Source organism: Excalfactoria chinensis, chromosome Z (genome assembly GCF_039878825.1).
Source record: "Excalfactoria chinensis isolate bCotChi1 chromosome Z, bCotChi1.hap2, whole genome shotgun sequence".
Classification (NCBI taxonomy): Eukaryota; Metazoa; Chordata; class Aves; order Galliformes; family Phasianidae; genus Excalfactoria; species Excalfactoria chinensis.
The window spans coordinates 26022114-26047199 of record NC_092857.1 but is presented as its reverse complement, the minus strand read 5'-3'; the positions used below and the strand labels follow the sequence as shown (position 1 = coordinate 26047199).

Sequence of the window (25086 nt, the reverse complement as noted above, 5' to 3'; positions counted from 1 at the left end):
TCTAATTTGGTTTTATTTTTTCAATGCACTTTTTCATCATAGTACAAATACATGTCAGATTTTAAATTCACCCTGTAAAAATAAACACATTGAAATGCCATAGATATTTGAATTTCAAGCTTTAACCAGGAGGTATTAAACATTTAAAATCAATAGCTAACGTGGAATTCCCGAACACTAGACTCTCTTGGCTGAAATTTATATTTGTTTGCAATTTTGCAGCTTATAACACAGTATGACAAGTATAAACATATGATCGAAATTCTAAATTTTAGTGCAGGATTTTAAAAAGTTGAAACAGGTGGAGCCTTACAAATTTTTTTTGCAGTATGTTAATTACCATATGAGCTCTTCCTGTCCATCTTCTCAATTGTTGTCATACTTCTTTCTCTGCTCCTCTTCAGGTAAGGCTGACAAACTTTTCTGCAAGGTTTGGTGAATACTGGGTTTAATATTTTTACTGGATTAGTTATTTGTTTCATTTATTTGCAGAAATATTCTCTGACAAGGGATTCCTTGCTAATCTTTTTAATTTGGTTATAGGAGTTGCACACACATTACTAGAAATACATTTCCCTCAGCTAAATGAACAATACAAATAATTTCTTTTCCTTTTGTTTTCTTTTCTTGAAGCCGATCAACAACTTACCCTTACACAGAAACCCAGATGTACAGCCAAAACACTGGGGGAAATTATTTTGATACTCAAGGAAGTTCTGCGCAGGTGACAACAGTGGTCTCCTCTCATAGCATGGTGGGCACTGGAGGGATTCAGATGGGTGTCACAGGAGGACAACTCATTAGCAGCTCAGGAGGGACCTATTTGATTGGCAATTCAATGGAAAATTCTGGTCATTCAGTGACTCATACAACACGGACTTCCCCAGCTACAGTAAGTATTTCAGACTGATGTGAAATCTTTGGGACTTAGTCATTAAGATGTTCTTTCAGACTGATATGTTTGTTTTGGTAAATACAGCAAAGTTATGCTAGCAGAGTAAGTACTACACAGTACTTTTTGGTGAAATAAGAAATAAATATATGTATAAACAAGATACAATCATGAAACTTAAACACGAAGACAGAACATTCCCAAGATGGGTTGCAGATATTTACATTTTATAGGTGAAATTTTTGCACGCAGGTAATACCTATGAATATTTTGGGAAGGCTTGCGTAATAGCTTTACTGAGCTTAGTATTTTTCAAAAAGAAGCAGCTTTTCTTTGTTTGTTTGTTTGTTTGTTTGTTTGTTTTTGTTTTGTTTTTTTAAATAAAGAAACATGTTGAGAATATTCATGTTAATATCAAATGTATGTAAATATCAAATAATCTAGCTTACAATTAGTTGATTATAACTTCCTGCATTTTATTTTACTTCAGTGTATGTGTGGCAGCATTTTTCAAAACATTATCATACTTTCAGAATTTTGGCTTATTTTTTCCTTTTAACATTTGTTACTCATACATGGTACTTTCCAAAAGTCTGCTGAGGAAGTATCTTATAATTCTGTGGGAAGGTGCATGCTATTAGAATTATGATAAATACTGTTCTGAACACTTAAATGTGAATGTTAACTATTCTCTTAAGTGCTTACTCAATTATTTCATATTCCAGTTTAGAAAATCGGTTTATACATAGTCTAGCTTTACTGCGTAGCCATAATGAATGCTTTTACTCAGTTCTTCTGTGTATTTTGATGCAGTTGTAGAGATTTGAAAGTAATGGGGAAGAGAACTGGGATACATAGAGTAAAAAGGCATAATAAATATATACTTTAATCATTACTCTGAGTGACTATTAAATTAAGAGACTTTATTTTTGGGAACCAGTGTAACAAGTAGAGTGTAGTATTCTTTTAAATTTTATTTGGAATAATTATGAATATTTACAGTAGCACTTAAATGATCCAATAAAGTATCTTGATTTTGATTCTTAAGGCAGTTATATTATATATAAAATTTTTGTACAATGTATAGATGCATTATTTCATAAAAACTTGCAGACTACCTTACTATGTAGTATTATTTTCTGAGAATAAAAATTGCAAGGACTCATAGTGAATGAACTGTATACCTATCAGTAGCATAGCAGAAGTCTTCAGCTGGCAATAGAGTGTTTTGTTTCTATTTAATGATTAAATAAAAAAGAGTGGGTGTTGACATTTATATATGTTTAAAATGATTTTAATCAGAAAAAAAAAATCATTTCTGAATTTTAATTTAAATATAATCAAGCCTTTTTTTCTTTAAAATAGTCATTAAAGATATTTCTTGACAGTTTTGAACATGAGTTGTAATTACCAAGCAGAGATAGAACAACAGTAGTTTTCTGTGGTCACAAGTAAGAAGCAGATTTAGATCAAATAAATTTTGAAAAGTTGTATTACTTTAAATATTTAGGTACTGATGATATTTTCACGCTTTTATACTTCTTTTAAGTTGTTCTGTGTTTAAATACAAATATTACCTCTGTAATGCTAATTTTCCACTTATACACTTACGAACACATGAAGTTTAATGTTTTGCTTATCATGTAATAAATTCAAATTTTTGCTATAGCAGCAAAAGTCAATCATGAAATGTTTATCTGAATTTGAAATCAAATGAAATTTGAATTTGTCCAGTAAACCGAAGTGTTTAGTTTGAAGTTGAATATCCTGAAATTACTTGAGTGATACCAAAATTCTATGGTATATTTTATAAATTAAAAACAATTTAGATTTTGTTGTCAAATTGACAGAATTTAACAAAATCTGAAGTTTGTTCTTTAAGCAACAACTTTGTCTTGCTTCATGTATCAAAAAACCAGCCTCTTAGTTTGAGTATCTTCTGTACTTCCATATCAACTTACTTTTAGGAATATTAAAAATACTGCTAATCAAATCACAGTGATTAAATTGTATTTTTGTCAGTAAAATATTTTCTTCTGTTTTTTTATTTTTTTATTTGTTAATTTTAAGTTACTGATTATTTTGCATAGTATAGTTCTATATGCAAGACATTTAGAATATATCAGAAGTGGATTTCTTGCTGTTTAAGTGGGCCACAAGTATTAGATTTTATCATTTTAGGATCTGGATACTTATCATGACCTGAAATATTCGGGGATCAGTTGAAATGTAAAAGATTAATAAATATTAATCACAGTCTAAGCTGAATCTTTTATGTTTCAACATGATCTAATGTAAAACACCAGGTATGTTTGAATTTCACTATGCGAAATAGACCAATGTAATATTTTATTTGGATTGACCCTTAGAAAGCTGGATCTCATTTCTCTCATGATCCTCATTTGATCTTAACCTTTATAGCATTTTTCATTCTTATATAGGGCATTTATAGGAGATATTGAAATAGCATATATCTTGACTGGTTTGCTATTAAAATTTTCAGCAAATATTTCCTAACATTGAATTAGGAGAATTTTCACATAGAGATTCACAAAGGATTTACAAATAAGCGAGGCATTACTTATTGCCACATATGGCCATCATTCACGTTGTTTACTCTTGCCATAAAAGGTAACAGTTTTGTGTACTGTTTACAAGAGAAAACTTCATTTGTTTTGTTGTTATTCACCATCACTGATGAAGTCATGACCTTTCAATAGTAGGTTTTATGTTAGACTTTCCTGATGTATTTGGCTACAGGTTAAAAACAAACAAGCAACAACAACAACAAAAAAAACATTTTGGGTTAAAAGTTCAGTGTGTGAAATTAGTACATATTATTAACCGTGTCTTAGATGAATGAAATATAAAAATTCAATTTTATTTTGACCACTTAAAAAGAACTCTTCTATACATTGATCAATAAATATACTTATTGTGTATGAAGAAAAATTGTTAACATTTTATCCAGTTATTTCATTTCTACTGATTTAATCATTTGTTCCTGTGGTGTCCTTGGCTCGTGTATTAAGTTACTCCTCTACTTCCTAAAAATGATTTTTTTTTTCTCCCAAAGTAGAAAGTCCTTCTGACGATAAGACTTGCCTGTATCAGATTTTAGGGAGATAAGCAAATTTGGAAAGACAAACAACATAAAAAATATGTTTGGATGTGAATACATGTTGACTGAGATTGTGTTGAACAAGAAGTGATTCAGCTTAGCTGGTTATCTATCTGAAATTAATTTAGATGTTGCAACTTGTACGAAAGGTGAATCTCCTTAGTTTACTGGTAGTCATCATTCATGAAGGTGCATCTATGCTTAGGGGTCTAACAAGAGAAATTAATTTCATTAATAGTGAAATTTAAATCGTCTTTCAATCTTTTTTTTTTCTTTTTTTTTTTTCTTTTTTTTTTTTTCCCTGTATATATCTGCAGGTTGTTACTCTAATTAAACAGAATGACCTAGTCTACATATTACGTATTATTTTAAGTAAATACAGTTTTTAGTAGTAAAGATATTGTTATGCTTGCCAACCAGTGACAGGCTCCTGTTTGTTAGTGAAGATTTTTGTAACAAGCTTTAGTACTGACCTGTAATTACAGCTGTCACTTATCAGTCATCAGCAACTATGGGAAGTCTCCACTTTTGCTGTTGCAGAAGTTTATCCTCTTTCAGGGTACATATAAGTGTATATGAAAATAAAAGCAGAATTTTTATTGATTGTTTGTACCACCACAAATTATTACTTCTCTTAGTAAGTACAGTATCAAAATATGCTCCTAACTTTAAAGTAAGGATGATACCTACCCAAAATGTGCAATTAATTGAGAGAGAAGAAGTGACGAAGTTAGGAAGCCTAGTGTAAATGTCATACTTTGATAATATAATCTTAGTAGAGCTACTGTAATTATTTTAAGAACAATAAACAACAAATGTTCTGACAGGGTTATAAGTTGGAAAGTAGTTGAGATTGTATTAATTACTCTCTTTCCCACTAGAGAAACTCCTTCCAACTCCATTCCTCATTTTTTCTGATAATCTGCTGTAGAACTTTTAGTTAGCTGGATCCGCTTTATATTTTTTAGCATAAAACAAACCATTTCTGATAAAATTAAAGATGCATAGACATTTATGCTGCAAAGGAATACTAGATCAAATACTCGGACCTCTTGCATTGTAATGTGTCTTGTGGAAAAAGAAGCATCCATTTCTAGATGAGAGAAGGCAGATAAACTCTTTTCTTTCTCCTTTTAAATTAATTGTATTAATGGTTAATCACTACCATTGATTAAAAAAAAAAAAAAAAAAAAAAGAAAAAGATTAAGTGGTATGAGTTAGCTCAAGGGTGAGAAAACTAGAGGATCTGATGACCTTGTGCCTATATGTACTCCCTTCTCTAAGACTTTTTCTTCTTTGATTTCTCCTTGAGAACTCTGGAGCATCACAACTCTCTTCCAGAACAAGAGATAGGTTTTTGTGATGCAGTGTGACTATAGTAATTATTATTTCTCTACCCCTATGAGTCATTTGCTGCTCCACTGTATTTCTTGAATTGATGCTGGGCCCCTGGCCCCCTCCACAAGAGCAGGATAATGGCGAATGACCTGACAAACCTGTCTTATATCTGGCTTCACCTTGTTTCTGTTCTGAGTCAATTTCACTTCATTTTTCAGTGATTGTCTCTTGTGTTTTCTATCTAAAAAGCCTTGTAGCATCTCATGGTTTGTTTCCACCAGATATTTACTCTTCTATCTTTACATAAAAATTGGAGTGTTGTTTGAAACAAAATTTTGGTCAATGTAGCATTCCAATTATTGATTAAAAAAAACTGCATAAGATAGTTTTTTTGTTTTGTTTTGTTTTTAATTATGAAATATTTTATATAGATGTCTTTGAATCCAGGAGAATAATTTTTATTAATTCATTTTCTTTCACTTTAAATGCTTAAACTGGGTGCAAGATGACTTGTCACTCATGTTATTTTAACAGTCATTATCTCTGGAGTGCAGGCATCATTTTTTTATTCTGATTAATTACCTGTTTATTCTAAAATAGTCAGTACACCTGTCTCTGACTCTGTTTTGCCATAAATGCTTTCAAATTTAATTTCAGTATGTTAATAATAATTGTAATCTGAACGCAGTTTTTCTTTTAGCTACTCACTTTTTATTTTCTTATGTGAGAAATGCGAAGAATATATATGTGACATTTCCACATGTTTTTTAGACTTAAATAGAGGACTTTTTTTGTTTTGCATGAAAGCATTTGTATCAAGTATGGGGAAACTACCAGAAAGAAAACCAGCTTAGAATATGTTTGGAGCTATATATAATAAAGATTATATGTACGAAGAACTGGATGATCATGGGGAGAGAAAGTGGAATCGGTCAGTTGGTCTGACTGTGTATGTCTGAGAACCATGAACAAAGAAGATGGACAGCATTTTCTCATTGTCAGCTTTAGGAAGGAAAATGTCATCTGATCTGAAAACCATACCTTTTGGATTTTTACTAGCCTGTGGCTATTCTGCGTGCTTTTTCAGATCAATCAAGTCAGGTCTTAAACTTCTGCTAATTGTCTTAATATCCTTACCACCTCAGAACAACGTATTATAAATTCTGTTCATTAGTTGAATCATGAAAAAATCCTGATACTTTTGCCATTGGCTCTTAGGTAGTTATTATACCTATCTGGAGCCATTATGTATATTATGTTTATCTATTAACATGCTAATGAAAACTAAGGCATAAAATAACAAGAACATTTAATTACTTCTGAATCAGTAGATCACATAAAGACTGAACAGTGTGGATTTCTGGATGCCCGCATTGTGATCAAAGTATTGAATTTATTATCTCAAGGGAAATACCCTTAATCATTAACAACTGTGTCCAAATATAAGGCAAATAATCTAATTGAGGAAGATGTCTTGAATCACGGTTTTCATGATCATGCTCTAATTTAATCCATCAATCCTCCTCCTTCCCATTGCTTATGTTACTATGAAAGGTGATCATCATGCAATATTTATCATGGTAATATTGAAGTTATTGTGAGAATGATAGAATTATAGTGTACATCTCAGTTAGTAGTCAAAACATTTTAATAAAGAATTTTTTAGTCTTGTGCCTGGACTCTCTCAATGTAAATTGTTAAAAATGAAAAGATATTAGTCTTTTATTTGTATTCATGCAAAGAAGTTGAGATAACTCTCACATTCTAAACATAATAAAATAAAAATGAATACATTACCTGTGTAATTAATGTCCATGTATGTTTGAATGCTGTGTCTTAAAAATCTTCCTTCAAATTAAACTAATTTATGCTCAAAACTACTGAAGATGTGATTGTATGGCCTACATAGGAAGGTTCATTTTATTTAAAAGAGAGGTGTCTGTCAGATAAAGACAGAAGTTCACCTTAAGAAAATTTAGATTTGATACAGTTATCAAAATATTTTTTGTTGTGAAACATGACTCCCTAGAGTGTGATGATGACTTATTTTAAATACAGAACAGGTATCTTTCTGAGCCTGATGAATTAACTAACATTTTAGTAGTGGCCCCTGCTGCTTGGCTTAGATTATGCAGAAAGCGTGGTCTAGATGATTCTAGCACTGTAAAAATCTTGTTTTAAAATCTGATCATCTCCAAGGACAGAGTCACTATCCTCAGTGGCAATACAGGTGAAAACTACTTTAAAAAATAACCTCAGCTTTAAATTCTCACTGATGACATATTTGGTTAATTTCACTGCTCCACAAGACATTGAAGAAATATAGTAGTGAGGAACGAGTGTCATCTATAATGACTCTTTTCTTTATAAGAACAATAATTACTACTTTTAACCAGTTGGTTATCTGAGCAAACAGGACCACATGCTGCAGCAGCATAATGAAAGTATTGCAGTAGCAGGAATGAGGTGTAACTTTAGTGTTGTAGTACTGTTGTCAACCAAGCACTGTTGAACAAGTGACTTGAAGATTAAAAATTAGGACTTATGTATGTATGCATACTTTGGTTGTAGAATTGCATTAGGAAGGCAAATTCTTACCATATGTAGCAAATTGATCATGCTGTAATAATGTTTAAACCTGTAGTTTTTATCATGCTACATGCGTTTAAAATTTGATTTTTTCTATGTGAATGAGTACTCTAATCTCATAGTATTTTCCATTGAAGCAAGAAGAAATCAGAATATTCAGGAAAGTTGTTGTCATGTCAGAGTTCATTTTCTTACATAGTAATCATATGCTCAACACACTTCTATGAAAGTTTTATATATAGCTGATATTAAGCAGTTATAGGAAAGAAACAAGAAATGATCTCTCTTAACTGTTGGAATAAAAATACTGGTCAGTTACAGTGTAAAGAAGGGAGAAGCTAATTTATTATGTGCAGTAAATTTGAATATCAAATAAAGTATGTTTCTTTCTCTGGTATTCCAAGAACAAATTAGTTTGTCACTGATGAATTATATGACTAAAATCTTTAGATAATACTGTGATATTTGAAGTAGAATGGGGAAGACTAATTTTAAATGGTCTACAGGGAAAATGATAAATGGTTTTAAAAATCTGAGTGGCATTTTCCATTGCTTTTGTTTTGGCCATTTAATGTAGCTAATTATATGCCTTTTCTTACTGCACATCCCATTGTCTCTTGTCATTTTCAGTGTTGTTCTTGCTTGGTTAAACTACAGTTAGGTTCCAATTTTACACTTTAATGCTGTTGTTATAGAACATGAAAAGATCCATTGATATTCAAGTGAAAAAATTGGGAATTAATGTGTGCTTACACATTTGCACTTGGAAAATACAGTATATTTAATTAGCAGTGTGTTGTTCTTTTCCATTTTAAACACTGAATTATGAAAAAATAAGCTATTTTTCTGAAGGCTGGATCCTGCTGTCTGTGTGACTCCTGACTTTCTATTTACTTTGTCAGCTGGGGGTACTTAGTGCTGTAGTAGTCAGTGATGTCTTGTGCTATTGAAGCTAATGTCAGAAAAACTATTAAATTATTTGGGGTTGAGATTTGCTCATTGTTGCAGAAAGAGGAAGTTTTGTTTCTAACTCAATTGCTTTTTCAATATGGAAACAGTTCTTCCTGTTGAAGGGAGAATGTCTGGATGCCTGTCTTAAGATTCTGCTTGGAATAATTTTCTTGGTTATTTGTGATACTTTTGTTCAGTCATGCATTACTTCATCAGTTGTCTTTACTTAGGTTTATTTTGTTGGGGTTTTCTTATGTTTCAGTGTAGCTCTCCAGCAAATCTGCTCTCATTTCCTGAGCAAGGAGGAAGGTAAATTGAATTTTGAGGCTGTGATCCTGCAGTATGTATGCAAGCAATGTGCTTTCTGACCTCACTGGCGAGGTTTATGTTCACTGAGATTCTAGAATGACACCATTTAATAGAATATATGTCCTAGCCAGGAAAAAAACTGGGCATTTCTATTGATCTGTAAGCAACCTGTCAAAACTTCTCTGATCAGGCTTTTTTACTATCTTGTCTTGAGTCCTTTTTTTAATGACATCTATTATCAGATTGAAATGGCGATTGAGACACTGCAAAAGTCTGATGGTCTGTCCACTCACAGAAGCTCTCTTCTCAACAGCCATGTAAGTTGTCTCTTCTTCACATACACTCTCTTTTGCTTGTTCTGCATGCTTTGCCTGCCTCTGAATGTTTGTTTTATTTTATTACTACTTTGTGCTCTTAATCTTCCCATCTTAGTTGCTTGTAATTTTATACTGCGTCTCTCATGGCTTTATTTTGTAAGACTGAATGTCTTGATGGTATCTTGCAGTGTATTATCTGTTTCTAAGGTTTAAAACCTGTGTTAACCCAAGTTATTGCTTTTGTCTGTTTTGCAAACTATAGTGTAAATGGTGAGGTATTGTTCAAAATTATGCTTAATTAGCTGGCTTTTGACATTTCAGTAAATTTGTCTACAAAGAACAGTCTCTGTACCTTATAGTATATATACATATAGTATATATACATATAACCATAGTAACTTATGGTTATATGAAAAGGAAGAGGCAAGCAGCATAACTAAACAGTGTCTCTAGATTATTTTTAGATGTTTCTTCATTCTTTTGGAGTAGTGAGCTGATTATGTAATAACTTTGGGATCCTAAAGATTCTTATGACAGCATGGAAAAGAATATAATATTAATCTAAGGTACACATTTATGTCTTAATTAACTTAATCTTACTCTTTGTTCACACTGTGCAAATCTTAACAGATAAGAATTTTCCATACAGAAGGTTTGAAGATACATGTGTAAGAACACGATCTCCAGACACAGTGATAAAAACAATAAGTATATCTGTGAAATGAAAGGAAAAGGGCGCAAAGTTAATTTGAAAATTATTATATGAATAATATTATTTTGTTTGTGTCTAGTCTTTCTTGAAATGTTTGGTTTTATTTTTCAGTTTATATTAGTCATTTTATATTTGATATTTTTTCCATGTTGACTAGTTTCTATTCTCCTTGTCTCTTTTTAATCTTTCCAGTGTTACTAATGTAGTTACATACAAATTATTTTACTGTTTTACAGTAAAAATTTACTTTTGCTTTGTGATTTTAATGTAAAAATACAAGGCTGTCACTCAGAAATCAAATTAAAAATCTATGTATTAATTGGTTTTGGATTTTTTTCTGTATGTTCCTGATAACCTCAAAATCATAGCCCAGATTGTTCTGGGTTTTGTGGTTTTGTTTGGTTGGTTTTGGTTTGTGTGTTTTTTTTCATTTGAGGCTGTCTTTGTTTCTTTTTTAAGAAAATGCCAATATTTAATGAGGAAAATCATACTACATTGTTATGCAAAATATTGTACAGAACATACTTATATATTTTAATATTTCAGATTTTAATTCTTTTGTGAACATCTTTGATGTTTTTAGAATAATCACTTTGAAGACAGGACAACTGAGCAATAATAAAATTACTTAAATATCATAGTAAAAGGGACCATAGCTGCTTTTGACCAAGTGTTAGAAATTTCTCTTAGCATTTGAGCTTATCCATTAGTTGATAAGTTTGTCTTTAATCCTACTTCCAGGTCTAGAATTTTGGTACAAGACCAAAAAGAATTATAAAATAATATCCCATGCCCTCTGAGATATTCCATGCATTCCTGTTCCACTGTCTTACTTATAGTATGTAAATAATATCTCTGTAGATTATTACAGAGATGTAATCATGAGATTTATACCCATGTGTCACTGCATTTTCATCATGCTATTTCTTTCTTGATTGTGAAGATTTGCAGAATTATTTGATAGGAATATATCTTTGATTCTGAGAAGAAAAAGAAAAACGATCCCTCTGCATATTTTTGTGGCAGTCACATTTTTCTTTCACTTCATTCAGTTTGGAAGAAGTTGCTACAATCTACATCAAACTTACTGAATATTGTACCTATTTAGAAAGCAATGTTTATTGACATTGAACTCGAGTAAGGACATTATGGAGAGTATTTAAGTTCAGATTTGCTCTAAGTCTCTTGAGTTGTTCTTAAATTTGTCATTTAATCGTCTAGTTGGCATTTTTAAAAGAATTATCCTTAAAAGTTTTTAAAATAGAATTCTAAATTGAGTTAATTTCAGCTTTGCATGTGATATTAATTTGTGGAAAATACTTGGAATTTCACACTATGATATCTATATTAGATTTTCTGGGATTTTATTGTTATTGTTATTATTTTCCTAGATGTGCACTTATCTTAAGGAATTTCCCATCTCTATTTCATTTCTTTTTTCTTTTATGATTGATTTCAACATTCACACTTTTGTTTTTAAAGCATTGCAGCTTAGTTGCAAATATTTCATACTTTTAATCATCTTAGCCATACGGTATAGTCTATATTAAAGCCATGATTTGAAGCTGAATAGCTCAGTTTTAGAATTATATAATTTAAAACTTGTTTAGAGTACTTTTATAGTATTTGTAAATAATGATCCTTTAACAATAATGTACTAACTTCACTTTTCCTTCCATGCTATTATCTAAAAAATCACATAAAACCATTATTACTGAAGTAACTCCTGCAGCAAAAAAAATAAAAAAAATAAAAAAAATAAAAATAAAAAAAAAATCTGATAATGCACATATCTTTATGTCAGATAAGGTGTTTGTTTTGTTTTTGGTTTTTGTCCAGTAGTTCGGTTTTTTTTAACAGACATTTTATGGTTGCAATAAGATATATTAGAAATCCATAGAATTAATTAAGTACACTTAAATTGAATCATCACAGGTTAGAAGCCATCTGGAAGAAAATATCTGTGATAGTATATAGTGAACTCAATTGGAAAAGGTTTTTTTTGTCAGTCAGATTTTCCATTTGGGTAAAGTAATTGTACTTAACATTCCATATCTGTTCTGATTTAACTGCAGATCTAATAGTATATAACCTATTATATACATATGTGTAAATAAATATAAATATGGTCATAGATTTAAAATAGAGATTAATTGCAGTCAGTAAAGAGACAGTTACCCTATCTCTAAGTTCAGATGATGGGGCCAGGCTATTGTTAGTGGTGCCCACTGGCAGAACAAGATGCAATGAACGCAAGCTGAAACACAGTAAGATCCATCTGAAAATGAGCAAATAATTCTTTCTTGTGAGGGTGACAAAGCACTGGAACAGGATGCCCAGAGAGATTGTGGACACTCCTCTGGAGCTATGCAGAACCTACCTGGGCACTTTACTCTGCACTTACTCTAGGTAACCTGCTTTAGGAGAAGGGTTGGAGTTGATGATCGGGGAGGTTACCTTTAACCCCTATACTTCTGTGATTCTGTGTAAAATTATGTTATATCAGTTCATTAGTGAAATAATACATCCAGACTTAGTTTTATGTTTACAGTTATATTTTCCTTCATTTCTGTTTCCAAATGACAGATGCTATATGCGGAAGACATCTGTGGTTTGTGAGACTTCTAAAATAGTTTCCTATCAGCTGATAAAAAGATGATGAATTACTTTTTCATTTTGTCTATTTGAAATGCAATATTATCTGCAGACATAGCAAAGCATTTTTTGTCTTGGAAGCATTTATATATTTACATTTTTCTAGAGCTTATGCTCAAGAAATATGGACATAGGCAAAAATAGGACTGGTGTTTAAATGTTCTAGAGTAAATTTAAATAAAGTTTTTTCATTTGCTTTTATAAGTTGCTCAAAGTGATTAAAGCAGGGGTAAATGCACTATCTTTGTTGTAATCTACATTTTAGTACAAAATGGTTTTGTGATGATGAAAAAGTCAGAACTGAAACATTGCATAGCTGCTGCACGCTAAAATACCATATTTTTAACGTGATCAATAATTACACTGGATGGAACAGAGTTTCTGCAGTGCTCTAGCAGGAAATTATTCTGCAAAGTACCAAATAACACATGGACTTCATAGATCTTTTAATGTAACTTTTATTTTAGTTATTCTATTTACAAATTTTAAAATTAGAGTGGCTGGAAGAAAGAATGGGACAGACTCTTTAGCAGGATCTGCTGTGCTAGGAGAAGGGGAAATGATTTCAGACAAACAGAGGGGAGATTTGGGATGGATATAAGAAAAAGTTTTTTATTACAAGGGTGGTGAGGTGCTGGCACAGGTTGTACAGAGAGGTGGTGGATGTCCTGTTCCTGGGACATTCAAGGTCAAGCTGGATGGGACTCTGAGCAACATGATCTAGCAATAGGTGTCCCTGTTCATTATAGGGTAGCTAGACTAAATCACCTTTAAGTGTCTCTTCCAAATGAAATGATTCTTCGGTAAGATCCAGTGTCCTTGATCTGAGGTTTCACTGGATGATCAGATTAAATCCAGAGTTCTGATTAGTTCTGTGACCCTATCAGTTTTAAATGTTCACACAGAATTACTTTGGTTTAAGCAGAAGAAAACAAGAAAACAGAAGTTGAAAACAAATTAATCATCCAAGGTAAATCTAAAGAAAATTTCAAGGAACAGAAAACAGAGCAATTACTGGAGAAAGATTTTAGCAAGCACAAAAACTAAAATAGTGGAATTTAGGTGTGTCCTCAAGCTCTACTATTTGTAATTTCTTTCCTTGTTCTCCTGTAATGCAAATCTAGCAGTACTAAATTGTCATTTTCACTTGTTTTATATATTACAAACAGCTAGAGATGTTTTGTGTTTGTATACCGTGAAGTCTAGTGATGTGACATGAAAAGTCTTATATTGCAATTTTCCAAAAATATCTAACTTGGTTAGATGAAAAGATTCTTTTTATTCTTTCCTCCCCTGCATTTTCAAAGGCAAGAAAGCCAGAACTTACTACTTTAGCCCTAGTGCTATACAGTTATTGCCATTATTTTCAATGTTAGCTAGGTTGTTCTTTGGCTTATATGCAATAGTCTTTTTAACTTTTGTATTTGAGAGAAAAAAAAAAATAAAAAAAAATCCCATTCAGTTTAATTTTATAATGTCTTCTAGTGCCTGACAAAGAAAAGCAGTAAATTCTTACATTTTCTAATGTGTTACCTAACTCTTGTTAATCCAAGGAGTTTGTTTTGTGAAATTATCTGAATTGCATTCTCAGTAATTTCTTTGTAGTGCTAACAATTGTTTCAAAAGCATAGATGGTATGTGGTACTGAATCAAAATATTTTTAAGAAGTGGACACTTACCTGAGATCTAAGTCTAATAAGTTCCAGTATTTCCTGGTAATTCTGAAGTTCCTAAAGCAATATGGTATAGCTATCTCTGTTCAGTAGACCCAAAAAGTGACTTCTACACTGTCATAAGTTAATGTTAAGATTTTCTTAATAAAGTAATAATTAAAATTAATTTTCTTTATCTTTTTCCTTTTTTGTTTGTTTGTTTGTTTGTTGGTTTGTTTTGGTTTTTTGTTTTACATATGATATAGCTTCAGTGGCTTTTGGACAATTATGAAACTGCAGAAGGAGTAAGCCTCCCTAGAAGTACCCTTTACAACCACTACTTACGACACTGTCAGGAGCACAAGTTGGATCCAGTCAATGCAGCATCCTTTGGAAAACTCATACGGTCAATCTTCATGGGGTTACGGACAAGAAGACTTGGAACTAGGTACGTGTTAGTGATATCTTCAACTATAATAGGAAGTGCAAGCAATAATTATGAGTATGAAACTTTTCTGATATTAAAAACTATATATAAATCTGTATGTAAAACTACATAGGTTCTATGATAGTTATGTTTATTAATTTCAAACATGTTAATGCTTTTCCAGATGTTGTTATTATTTTTACTTTTCCTGATTTTGACTGCTTACATTTTGATAAATACACTGCAACATAAATAAAATGAAGTCTGTTTTTTGGAAATTAGGAAGGATTGTGTTTCTTCACGACTTTGATAATATATAGAGAGAATCTTGTTTTGTTTTGTTTTCATTACAAAGTATAAAATATTTGGTAATATTTAAGAGAGTTAATTAGTTTCCAAAAGGTGCTAAAATGATACCCATTTATCATTATGATACCCATGGCATGTATGAAAGGAGAATTAGACCTAGTTTGTACATAATCTTTTCCAGTCAACATAAACTGTAAATGTAATGAATTTGCATAAAACTAATGTGATTTTTCTTTCAATGCTTGCTCTTTCAAAAAGGGGGAACTCCAAATACCATTACTATGGGATTCGTGTCAAGCCAGATTCTCCTCTTAATCGACTACAAGAGGACATGCAATATATGGCTATGAGACAGCAGCCCATGCAGCAGAAACAGAGGTAAAGACATGAAATGAAGATGAGTACTTATTAATATTTCTAGTTCATAAGTCTTTCCCCTGAAAAGATGAAATTCTCATGTGAATTATGTTCAGCTTCCCTACTGTGAAAAATAAAGTGTGCCAAATATGCAGTTAATGTCACTGAAGTCACATACCAGTCAACATGAAAGAGTATTTACCTAGGAATGTAAATAAGTTTGCAAAGGGCAGCAAAACTGGTGGGGGTTCTGGAGCACAAGTTTTATGAGGAGCAGCTGAGGGAGCTGGGATTGTTTAGTCTGGAGAAGAAGATCTTCAGGAGAGACCACACTGCACTCTACAACTTCCTGAAGGGAGGTTGTGATGAGTAAGGGTCTGGCCTCTTCTCCCAGGCAACAAACAGGACCCGAGGAAATGGCCACAAGTTGTACCAGAGAGGATTTAGATTAGACATAAGGAAAAATCTTTTCTCTCAGAGTGTGGTCAGGCACTGGAATGGTTGCCCAGGGAGCTGGTCCCTGGCAGTGTTCAAGAGGCATCTGGATGAGGAGCTACAAGATATGGTTTAATGGCTTGTGGTAGCAATGGTAATGGGAGGATGGTTGGACTAGATGGTCTTCTAAGTCCTTTCTAGCCTTGTGATTCTATGAAAATTAATAATAAAGAGCGAGATGTTGTATGAACGAACTCTTACTATCTTGAGTTATTTTACCACAGTCTGAAGAAAATAATTAAGAACTTTAATTTCAAATGTTGATATTATAACCACATTACAGTTTTATGGATAATCTGCATATAGCGAGCTTATGATTGATGTTTATTTCCTCTCCTTGAAAGAACTAGTATGACCATAATAGTTTTCCCATAGGCTGGTTGAAGTATTTGCTCTCAGCATCTGTTTTTGCTGAAGATCTGTGTAATGGCAGAAGTATTTGGAAGCAGTGGTATTTTCTGGGAAGAGAGAAGGATATATATTTTTTTTTTCCACAAAGGTGAAAGAGATGACAGAGGCACATGCTTTTGGTGAAAGAATGTGATTTGCATATAGAGAAAACTACAAACAGACATTTTTAGGGGGAGAAAGGGGGAAGTAGGTACACTTCCTTGAAATTACTTTGTACTTGAATTTTATCATTATCCTTCCATATTATACCAAAGAGAAATATCGAAGATGTCTGATTTTATAAAACATATTTGTGGAAGGGGAGCATATCAAGCAAGGCATCTTTAAAGCTGTTAAAAAAATTAAAGTTCAGTCTTACTGTGAAATCTTTCTCATGATCTATATGTCTATTTCAGACAGCTGGCACAGGCATTCTTGTATTTTCCCTAGGGCATTCTTCACCTGTTTTCAGTTTTATTTCCATAAGCAGTTTTCCAGTTTTCCAAGTTAATTTTAAATATATCTCTCAGTTCTTGTACACACTAGCCATGTGTTTGTGCATTCATTGGTGAGAGCTGAACATGAATTAAGATATTTTTTTAATAAATTCGATAACTGATAAAGATGCTTTTTTTTTTTATCTTGTGACTTTGTCAGTACAATTGTTCTGTCATAGATTGTTGGGTGTTTTGCATTTTGTTTCTTGTACTTCACACTAAACAGATACATTATGATTCTTTCTGCCTCACCTTACTACTTAACATAAATTGTTTGAAGTGCATGAATTTGAGTTAGGAAGTTATTAATCCTTTCTGCAGTGGAAGATGATGTTTCTGTTAGTAATGTTTGATCAGAGTTAGACAGTGGTAACCAATTAAGTTGTATTATGAATTAGTTACCTCAAGAGGCCAGCATCTCACTCTGTGTCATTTCTGAATTCCATGGTCCAATTTCAGTGTTGAAGATTTCTGGATTTTCATGGCTTTTCACGGACTGATAAAATTTATGTTGTTGACCAAAAACCTCACAAAATTTTGCAGTTTATCTTAACTGATATAAATATTTGGACAGTGTCATTTCTGTGTCAAACACATTGAAAATCTGAGTGTTAATCTAAAGTGTATTGTTCTCAGCCCCCAACCTTCTGGCACCTTATAGTTTAAAAGTAAAAAAAAAAAAAAGAAAAAAAGTGAAAGATGAAACAAGTTGTAAGTCAGTAGTGAGTAGTTTTGTTCGTTCGTTTGTTTGTTTGTTTGTTTTTTTAAAAGTGAATTTTACCTGTTAGGAAATTATAACCACTTTTTTGTTTGTTTGTTTGTTTTCAATGCATAGAAAATATTTGTCATATAACTAAAGATTTTTGGAGAATTTTTTCTCATCTAAAGATGAGATGTCCACCTGCACTTTAACAACTGCAGATCTTAAGTTGTTAACTGCTCTTTGCTTATGTTTCATGTGAAGCTTCTGAAAATAATATTTTCTTTTCTTTTACATTCATTGGTTTAAGTGATTTTCTAATGGTGTTGGCAAGTGTTAATTTCTATGACAAGGTACAGAATCACAGAATCATCTGGGTTGGAAAACATCTTCAAGGTCATGAAGTCCAACTATCAACCTGATCTACAGAGTTCCTTCACTAAACTGTGTTTCTTACTGACATATCCCTATGTCTCTTATTTTCTACCAGGTACAGGAATTCCCTGGGCAACCCATTCCAGTGCTTAAATTATTTAACATCTTGAGTGAAGATTCTATCTAGCATGCTAAATTTCACTGAAGTTTAATTGAACATCTACATTGCTTGGCACTACGCACTTGTATCTGTCATAAAAGTAAATGAACCTAAACATTGAAAATGGAGTTGCATCTAGCATTTTAAATTCTGCACTTCATGACTACAGGATTTTACACACAAACATTTGTCATGAAGTTACGTGATAAATATAATATCATTATTAGACTACCTTAACTGACAGTCACTAGCCTATGTTAGGAATGGACCTAAATACTTTATTGGAATGAGAAGTCTCATCTCGAAAACAGAGTTACATATAGCCCAGACTTTATTTTTGAAAAGATTCATCAAGGTTGGGTTCTTCATGGCTAAAATACTATGGAAATATTTCTGATACAGTAATTTAGAAAATGAATTTTGAATGCTTTCATGATCCGTGGATTATTTTTTATAGCCAGCACTGTCTCTGCTGTGTGGCAAAACTGTACATCAATATGCCAACTCTATCAGAGAAGCTGTTGCTGACAACTCTTTATTTTTAATATTGATGAAGCTTTATTCTCTGGCATAAAAATGAGTGAAAAATTCACCCCCTTCTGTCTGGTACCAGTTCAAGTGTACAAATCAATCCTGTATTTGTAATACAATACTAAGCTTAGCCCAGATTTAATCATATTCTACTTCTACCCCAACCAGGTTTAGAGTTACTCTGTTGTTGATGCAGAACAGACTTCACGCTAATAACAGTCATCTTGAGATAGGGGGAAGAGTCTTTCTTCTCTCCTCCTCTTGAATATGGCTTGTAAGACAAAATCAAACAAGTGCATTAATTCTTAACAAGACAAGACTATCTAACATCACAATCTTAACACAAGCAGTAACACTAAAACATAGAAGCTACAGTGCAACACGTCTGCTTCTCCCATAAATACACAAGAAGTTAGTTATTTCTCCTCAACAGATAGATTATCTCCTACAAGACATTCGTACTCTCTGTACACACTGACTAGACTGGGGAAGCCAGAGTCAGACTCTTTAATACTATTCAGCATTTTCTGTTCTTTCAAAACCTTTCAAGAACTTAATTAAGGTCTAGTGTCACACCATTTTGCCGTAATGATGGCAATAAGAAACAAGTTTCAGATACAAAGTTGTCTAAAAATACTCATCTGAGTGGAGGTTATATGGTAGATTATGTGGTAGGTTACAATCCTTAATCTTGGCTAGAGACATCAACCTCTTTTTGTACATGCATCACAGTTAAAGGCAAGCATGATATAGTTTAAGGGAAAACAAAAACACAGCACTGCACTAGCAGTTATATAATGTACTATATATATTATAGTATATATATTGCAACGAAAGTAATGCCTAATACATATTTCCATGAAAACTACAACAGGTACAAATAGCACAATAGCGCTTTTTGATACAGAAAATTCTCAACAATGAAACACTGTTTGATGACATTTTGTTCATTTTTGGTGTTCCTCTTCCGCTGACTACAATTCTTTTTCAAAAGTGCAAAGTAGCCAAATTGTTGCTACTAAGAGCTGAGAATAAACTCTCAGATGTTTTTCAAGTAATGAGCATGACCTGTTGCCCATCAGATGTCTTACATTTGACCATCCAGTCTAACACTCCTGTTTGAAACATTGTGACTTTTCTTTTTAACTATACCAAAGATTATAAGAAGGATTTAGAAGGATTTATGTGTTCAAAGTCTTTCATTTTCATTGTCCCCAGATAGCAGCGTTATCTTTCTTATTTTTCTCAAAATGGTGTAAATTAACCAGTCTAATGATTATATTGTTCCTACGCTAAACTCCAGAAGAAATTAGTAGTGGTACTTTAATATCACTTTCATAAAATTTTAATTAGTAATGTACTGGCTGCCCTTTCTAATTGTGTTTCTTCTGTTATTTGCAAAGAAAATAAAAAATTGTAAATTATTTTTGTACTTATCTGTAAATTTTTTATTTTGAAATGGAGAAATCAGGGTAAACATAGCCTGTATGAGCTCATCTATGAAGAAGTTAACAAAAGGGATAATTTTGAAATTGATATTTTTGTAGGTATAAGCCTATGCAGAAAGTGGATGGAGTTGCAGATGGCTTCACAGGAAGTGGTCAACAGACAGGCACATCTGTTGAACAAACTGTAATTGCCCAAAGTCAACATCATCAGCAGTTTTTAGGTATTAAAACATGTTTGTTTTATTCTACTGTAAAAATAAACAAGATGAACTCCACTGCAAATATCGAGTCACACAAGTACAAAAATTGTTTCTGAACTTTTAATGGCTTCTTTAAAATTTCTACTGACAACAGAACAAAAAGACACTTGAACTACAGCTTTGTTTGGCAGGTTTTATGAAATATTTAATCTGCATCATGTAAGTGTAAAAAGAATATGCAAATTCTTTGTGTGGTATATCTGATATTATGTAAATCACAACACAGTTGCTGTGCAAAGTTATATATAGACATGCTTATTGATATTTTGTGATGACATTGCCTGCTTACACATTTGTTAAAGTACATTTTGTTGATTAACAATGTCGGTTAACCATCTAGTGTTCTTTGAAAGAGTACTGTAGTTTCGTTAAGTGGGAAGAAACAAATAGTTGCAACTGTTTTGTTGTGTTGTTTTTTTCCTTTTAAAAATGCTGTCAGAATTTCTTCATGATTTTAACATAGAACAAGTGTGAACGAATCTTCACTTTGAGCGTTGTGACATTCTAGAATTTATTTATTTGTATCATCCTTAAGTCTTTCCCTGATCATAAGGTAGTAGGCACTGTTCATAACTGTGTTTTCTCATTATGTTCTTACGGAAACAGATGCATCTCGAGTACTTCCAGAGTTTGGTGAAGTTGAAATATCTTCTCTACCAGATGGTACTACCTTTGAGGACATCAAATCACTGCAGAGTCTTTATCGAGAGCACTGTGAGGTATTTCCTATAATTCCTACAAATCTGCTCTTTGGGGTTATTTTTAGGTTCATTATTTCTAGTGAGCGAGAATTGGTGCAGGATAGTACTGTTGGATATGTTGCAGCCATACCACTGACTTCAGGATATTTTGCTTATTTCATTGGAAGGGACAGTATCTTGCTAACTTTACTGGAATACTCACTAGGAAAAATGAGTCCTTCATCAGGACAAAAATATATTCTAAAAAGCAATAGTCTTTAGAATGTAATTATATGTATGCCAGATTTTTTAGAGAAGCTGGACTTAAGATTGTGTATGCAGATCTTTGGCTTTCTCAGTAGTGTTGCCGTGCGCAATTATAATCCAAACCCCAACTTGCCCAGGTACTAGCAAAACTCTTCGCTAGGGCCAAAAAGACCACCGTGACTCATCAAGAAAGGTGGCAAAATGGCGTTTATTAGGAGTAATCAACACCTTATATACCTTACTACTTCGTCTACGCCCCCTAGGGCGCCACTGTCATGTGACATCTCGAAAAGCCCCGCTACCGCCTATATGTTTACAACATCTCCCCCCCTCCGAATACTGCAAGGTTCAGCCTCGTTAGCATCTACAACAAGTAGGAAATGTAAAAAACAAAAAAAGTTAAAATACCATTTAATTGTTTACATTTAAAAAGAAAAACAAAAACAAAAGCATCTTTTTTTCCCATTTTGAAGAAACATTGGGAAGGTTAAAATAAATTTAATATTGAAAAAAATATATTTTAAAACGTTATAAAAAGTGTTTTCAAAACTATATTGAATAACCAAACTGAATAAAATGGTGAGTTTGGAGTGGTGTTAACTATCTGTTAATTTCTGTGATATTTTTACATAATTTGTGTTCCTTTCTGGAGTCTCCTGTGCATGTACACTTGGTCTTACTCTCTATGCACAGCAGCTTATACTGCTGGATAATACATCGATATTGTAAAAATAGTATTTATCATTTCAGAAACGATAAGTTTGCCCTTAATCCATTACATAATGAAAAAAAAAAAAAAAAAAAAAAAAAGGCATTTCTTTATTTGGACTTGGGACTAGACGGGGACTATGTAAAAGACAATCTGTATTTATGTTTTATTTTCTCAGGCAATTCTGGATGTGGTAGTGAATCTTCAATTCAGCCTGATAGAAAAGTTGTGGCAAACTTTCTGGCGCTATTCTCCCTCTACTCCACCTGATGGTACTACTGTTAATGAACCAAGGTCAGTGAAAGTATTGTCTTTGTTTACTGATTATTATAACAACACAATAGAAGTGTCAAACAACAGCACAAAATTTACTGATTTTAAAAGAAAAAAAATCTTTTTTTCCTATGATACATTTTAAAAATTAATTGGTATTGTCTGGCATATTAATATTCAGTGTGTGTATGGCAAATTGCAGTCTTGAAAGAATTTTGTCTTTTTTCTTTTTCTTCTTTTTTTGATTAGATAACTATCATAAAGGTATATTTTAACAGTATCCTATCCATTTTTTTTAAGATTATAGGATTCATACATCTATATAATTCATGGGCTATACTATATCTGTGCAAGCTTTCTAGTCCAGTTTCATGTGACACAAAGTGAAAATAATTTCTGTTGGCTGTAGTTGAGATATCCACAACTTATTTATTAAATAATGAATTTTAACACCAATTGCTATTTTTTATAAATGCATTTTCATTTATTCATTTATTCCTTTGCTGCATTTGTTCACTCCAGCAATCTGAGTGAAATAGAAAGTCGACTTCCAAAAGCAAAACTGATTACTCTGTGCAAAAATGAATCTATTCTGAAATGGATGTGTAACTGTGATCATGTGATGTACCAGGCTTTGGTGGAGATTCTCATTCCTGACGTCCTTAGACCTATTCCTAGTAAGTTGAACACAAAATGTTTTGTAAGGATTATTTTTATTTTTTTTCATATGTGTGTGGTCTTACGGCTCATGGGGAAGTTTTAGGCATTATTTTTAAGGCTAGAGTACTATTTTGGATCATTTTTCCCTAAGACTTCTGGGTAGAAAGTTGTCCTGAAAGTTGATGTATAAATGCCATATCTTTTAAAATGAGGATCTTGCTGCAGTTGAAAGATCTGGTTTTTAAGATCAAGTTTTGAATGAAAAGTACTTGACAGGTACTGGGACCCCCAACCCAATGTAAGCTAATGTCAGTGAGTATTTACATTAAAACAGGTAGTTTCTGATTTATAAACATTACAAATTAATATTTAATCAGTCCAGAAAAATATATATATGTGCGCCTTAAGCTTTCATTTTTGGACATTTTGGTTTTTGTTCCTTATTTAAAAGAATTAACTTTAAAGGCTGTTATGGCAATGAAGAGTTAATTCTGAATTTTTTAGACCAATTCAGTATTTTGATCTACTGTTTGCTCTTCATATGTCCTACAAGAAAGAATCATTAACTGTCTATTCAACCATTATCATGATATAGCTTTCTATTGTATGTTAATTTTACTAGAATCCATCATTGCTCCAGGAATGTATGTATATGGCTATTCTTGGCTGAAAATCAATTTATCTAAAGAAAGTTAGCTCCTTTATAAAGCATCTGCTGTCTAACATATATTGTGCAAACTACTGAAATGAAATAGTTTTAGTAATGAAGTATAATTCTTCTAATGCTTAAGTATCACATCCTTTCCATGAAGTAATCCAGTCACCATATAAAATTGGATTAATGTATTTTTAAAAAGTGGGGCTTGAAGTAGCTTTGCAACTGACAAAGCTATTTTTTCCTACTGTAAAGCCACGTTCCTGTATAGTAATTCCAGCAGTGATAAGCAATTCATATAAATATTTGGAGGTATTGCCTTCTAGAGAAGTTTTATTGACTTCTTGCTTGTCAGTGAAACAAAATTAGTTTTCAGTAAACTATGTATGATAGAAAAAAATTGAAACAGGAAGTGTGTAGAAGATCAGCCATTACAAGGGTAGAGGGGACTGAAGGAAAGAGTGAGGTATGACAGAGACAGACATAGTTTGCCTATTCATCTGTTTAGCGGAATGAAGGAAAAATATTTTGTAGTGTATGTGCAATTATTGACAACCATTACTTGTGTCAATTATTTCATGTTTAAATTTCATGTTTTACTTCTCTATCTAATGAAAGTGTAAGTTGATGGGATATTAGAGTATAATCTATCTCTAGCAAATAAGCAACAATTTAAAAACTCATAAATCTGTTTATAACATTTAACAGGTTGAATTAAATTTCTCACACACTAAAATGGTGGAACAGCCATTAAAAATTTAAGTATTTATAACTCTATAAGGCTTTTTTGTCAAACCTGCTTTTCTCATTGTCTTTCACCTTCTTCTGCAAAGCCCAAGTGATCTCTAAGCAAGTTTTTATATGGTGTCTCTTTAGTTTTTCTTTTTGATCAGATTCATTGGGCATTACCAATAAAAGATATCAAGAAGATGGGTTGCAATCATCTCATGTTAGTAACAACAGACAACAGGTCCCTCTCAGGCTGTTTTTTTTTTTTTTTTTCTTGCCTGAATTAGCTGTCATATTTTAAAAATTGTTACTTACTCTGTTTGAAATTATCTCTTTTGGGATTGCACATCAGGTTTATTCATACATAGCACACCTCTGTTCCCGGGACAAAATCTTCCCAACAGATTTCTGCTCTTATTTTGTGACATTCCAGTGATTTCTTGCTCAGAAAGCAATCACAGAGTTGGAGTCATTTAATACTTTACAGCTGATCCAAAAGTAATGTCTCCTATTTTATTATCTTGGCCCATGACGTCACTGGCAGATGTTGCTGGTATGACAGTAGAGGTTGAATGCTCTCACCAGTATTCTATTACATGTTGTTGCCATGTGAAAAAATGGCCCCCAC

The 25086-nt window shown here is 32.3% G+C and overlaps 1 protein-coding gene across 6 annotated transcripts in view; it reads left to right on the top strand.

Annotated features, from left to right (window-relative positions):
• RFX3 (regulatory factor X3) overlaps positions 1-25086 on the top strand; it is a 118447-nt gene that overhangs the window by 80252 nt on the left and 13109 nt on the right. For 4 of the 6 annotated variants that reach the window (XM_072358976.1, XM_072358975.1, XM_072358978.1 and 1 more), the window contains 8 exons: positions 634-892; positions 9443-9517; positions 14803-14984; positions 15531-15650; positions 20325-20446; positions 21092-21204; positions 22320-22435; positions 22937-23091. In XM_072358976.1, the coding sequence (XP_072215077.1) occupies positions 634-892; positions 9443-9517; positions 14803-14984; positions 15531-15650; positions 20325-20446; positions 21092-21204; positions 22320-22435; positions 22937-23091 (1142 nt within the window). The remainder of the gene's footprint in view (positions 1-633; positions 893-9442; positions 9518-14802; positions 14985-15530; positions 15651-20324; positions 20447-21091; positions 21205-22319; positions 22436-22936; positions 23092-25086) is intronic. The other 2 variants (XM_072358981.1, XM_072358980.1) reach the window with 1 other exon arrangement.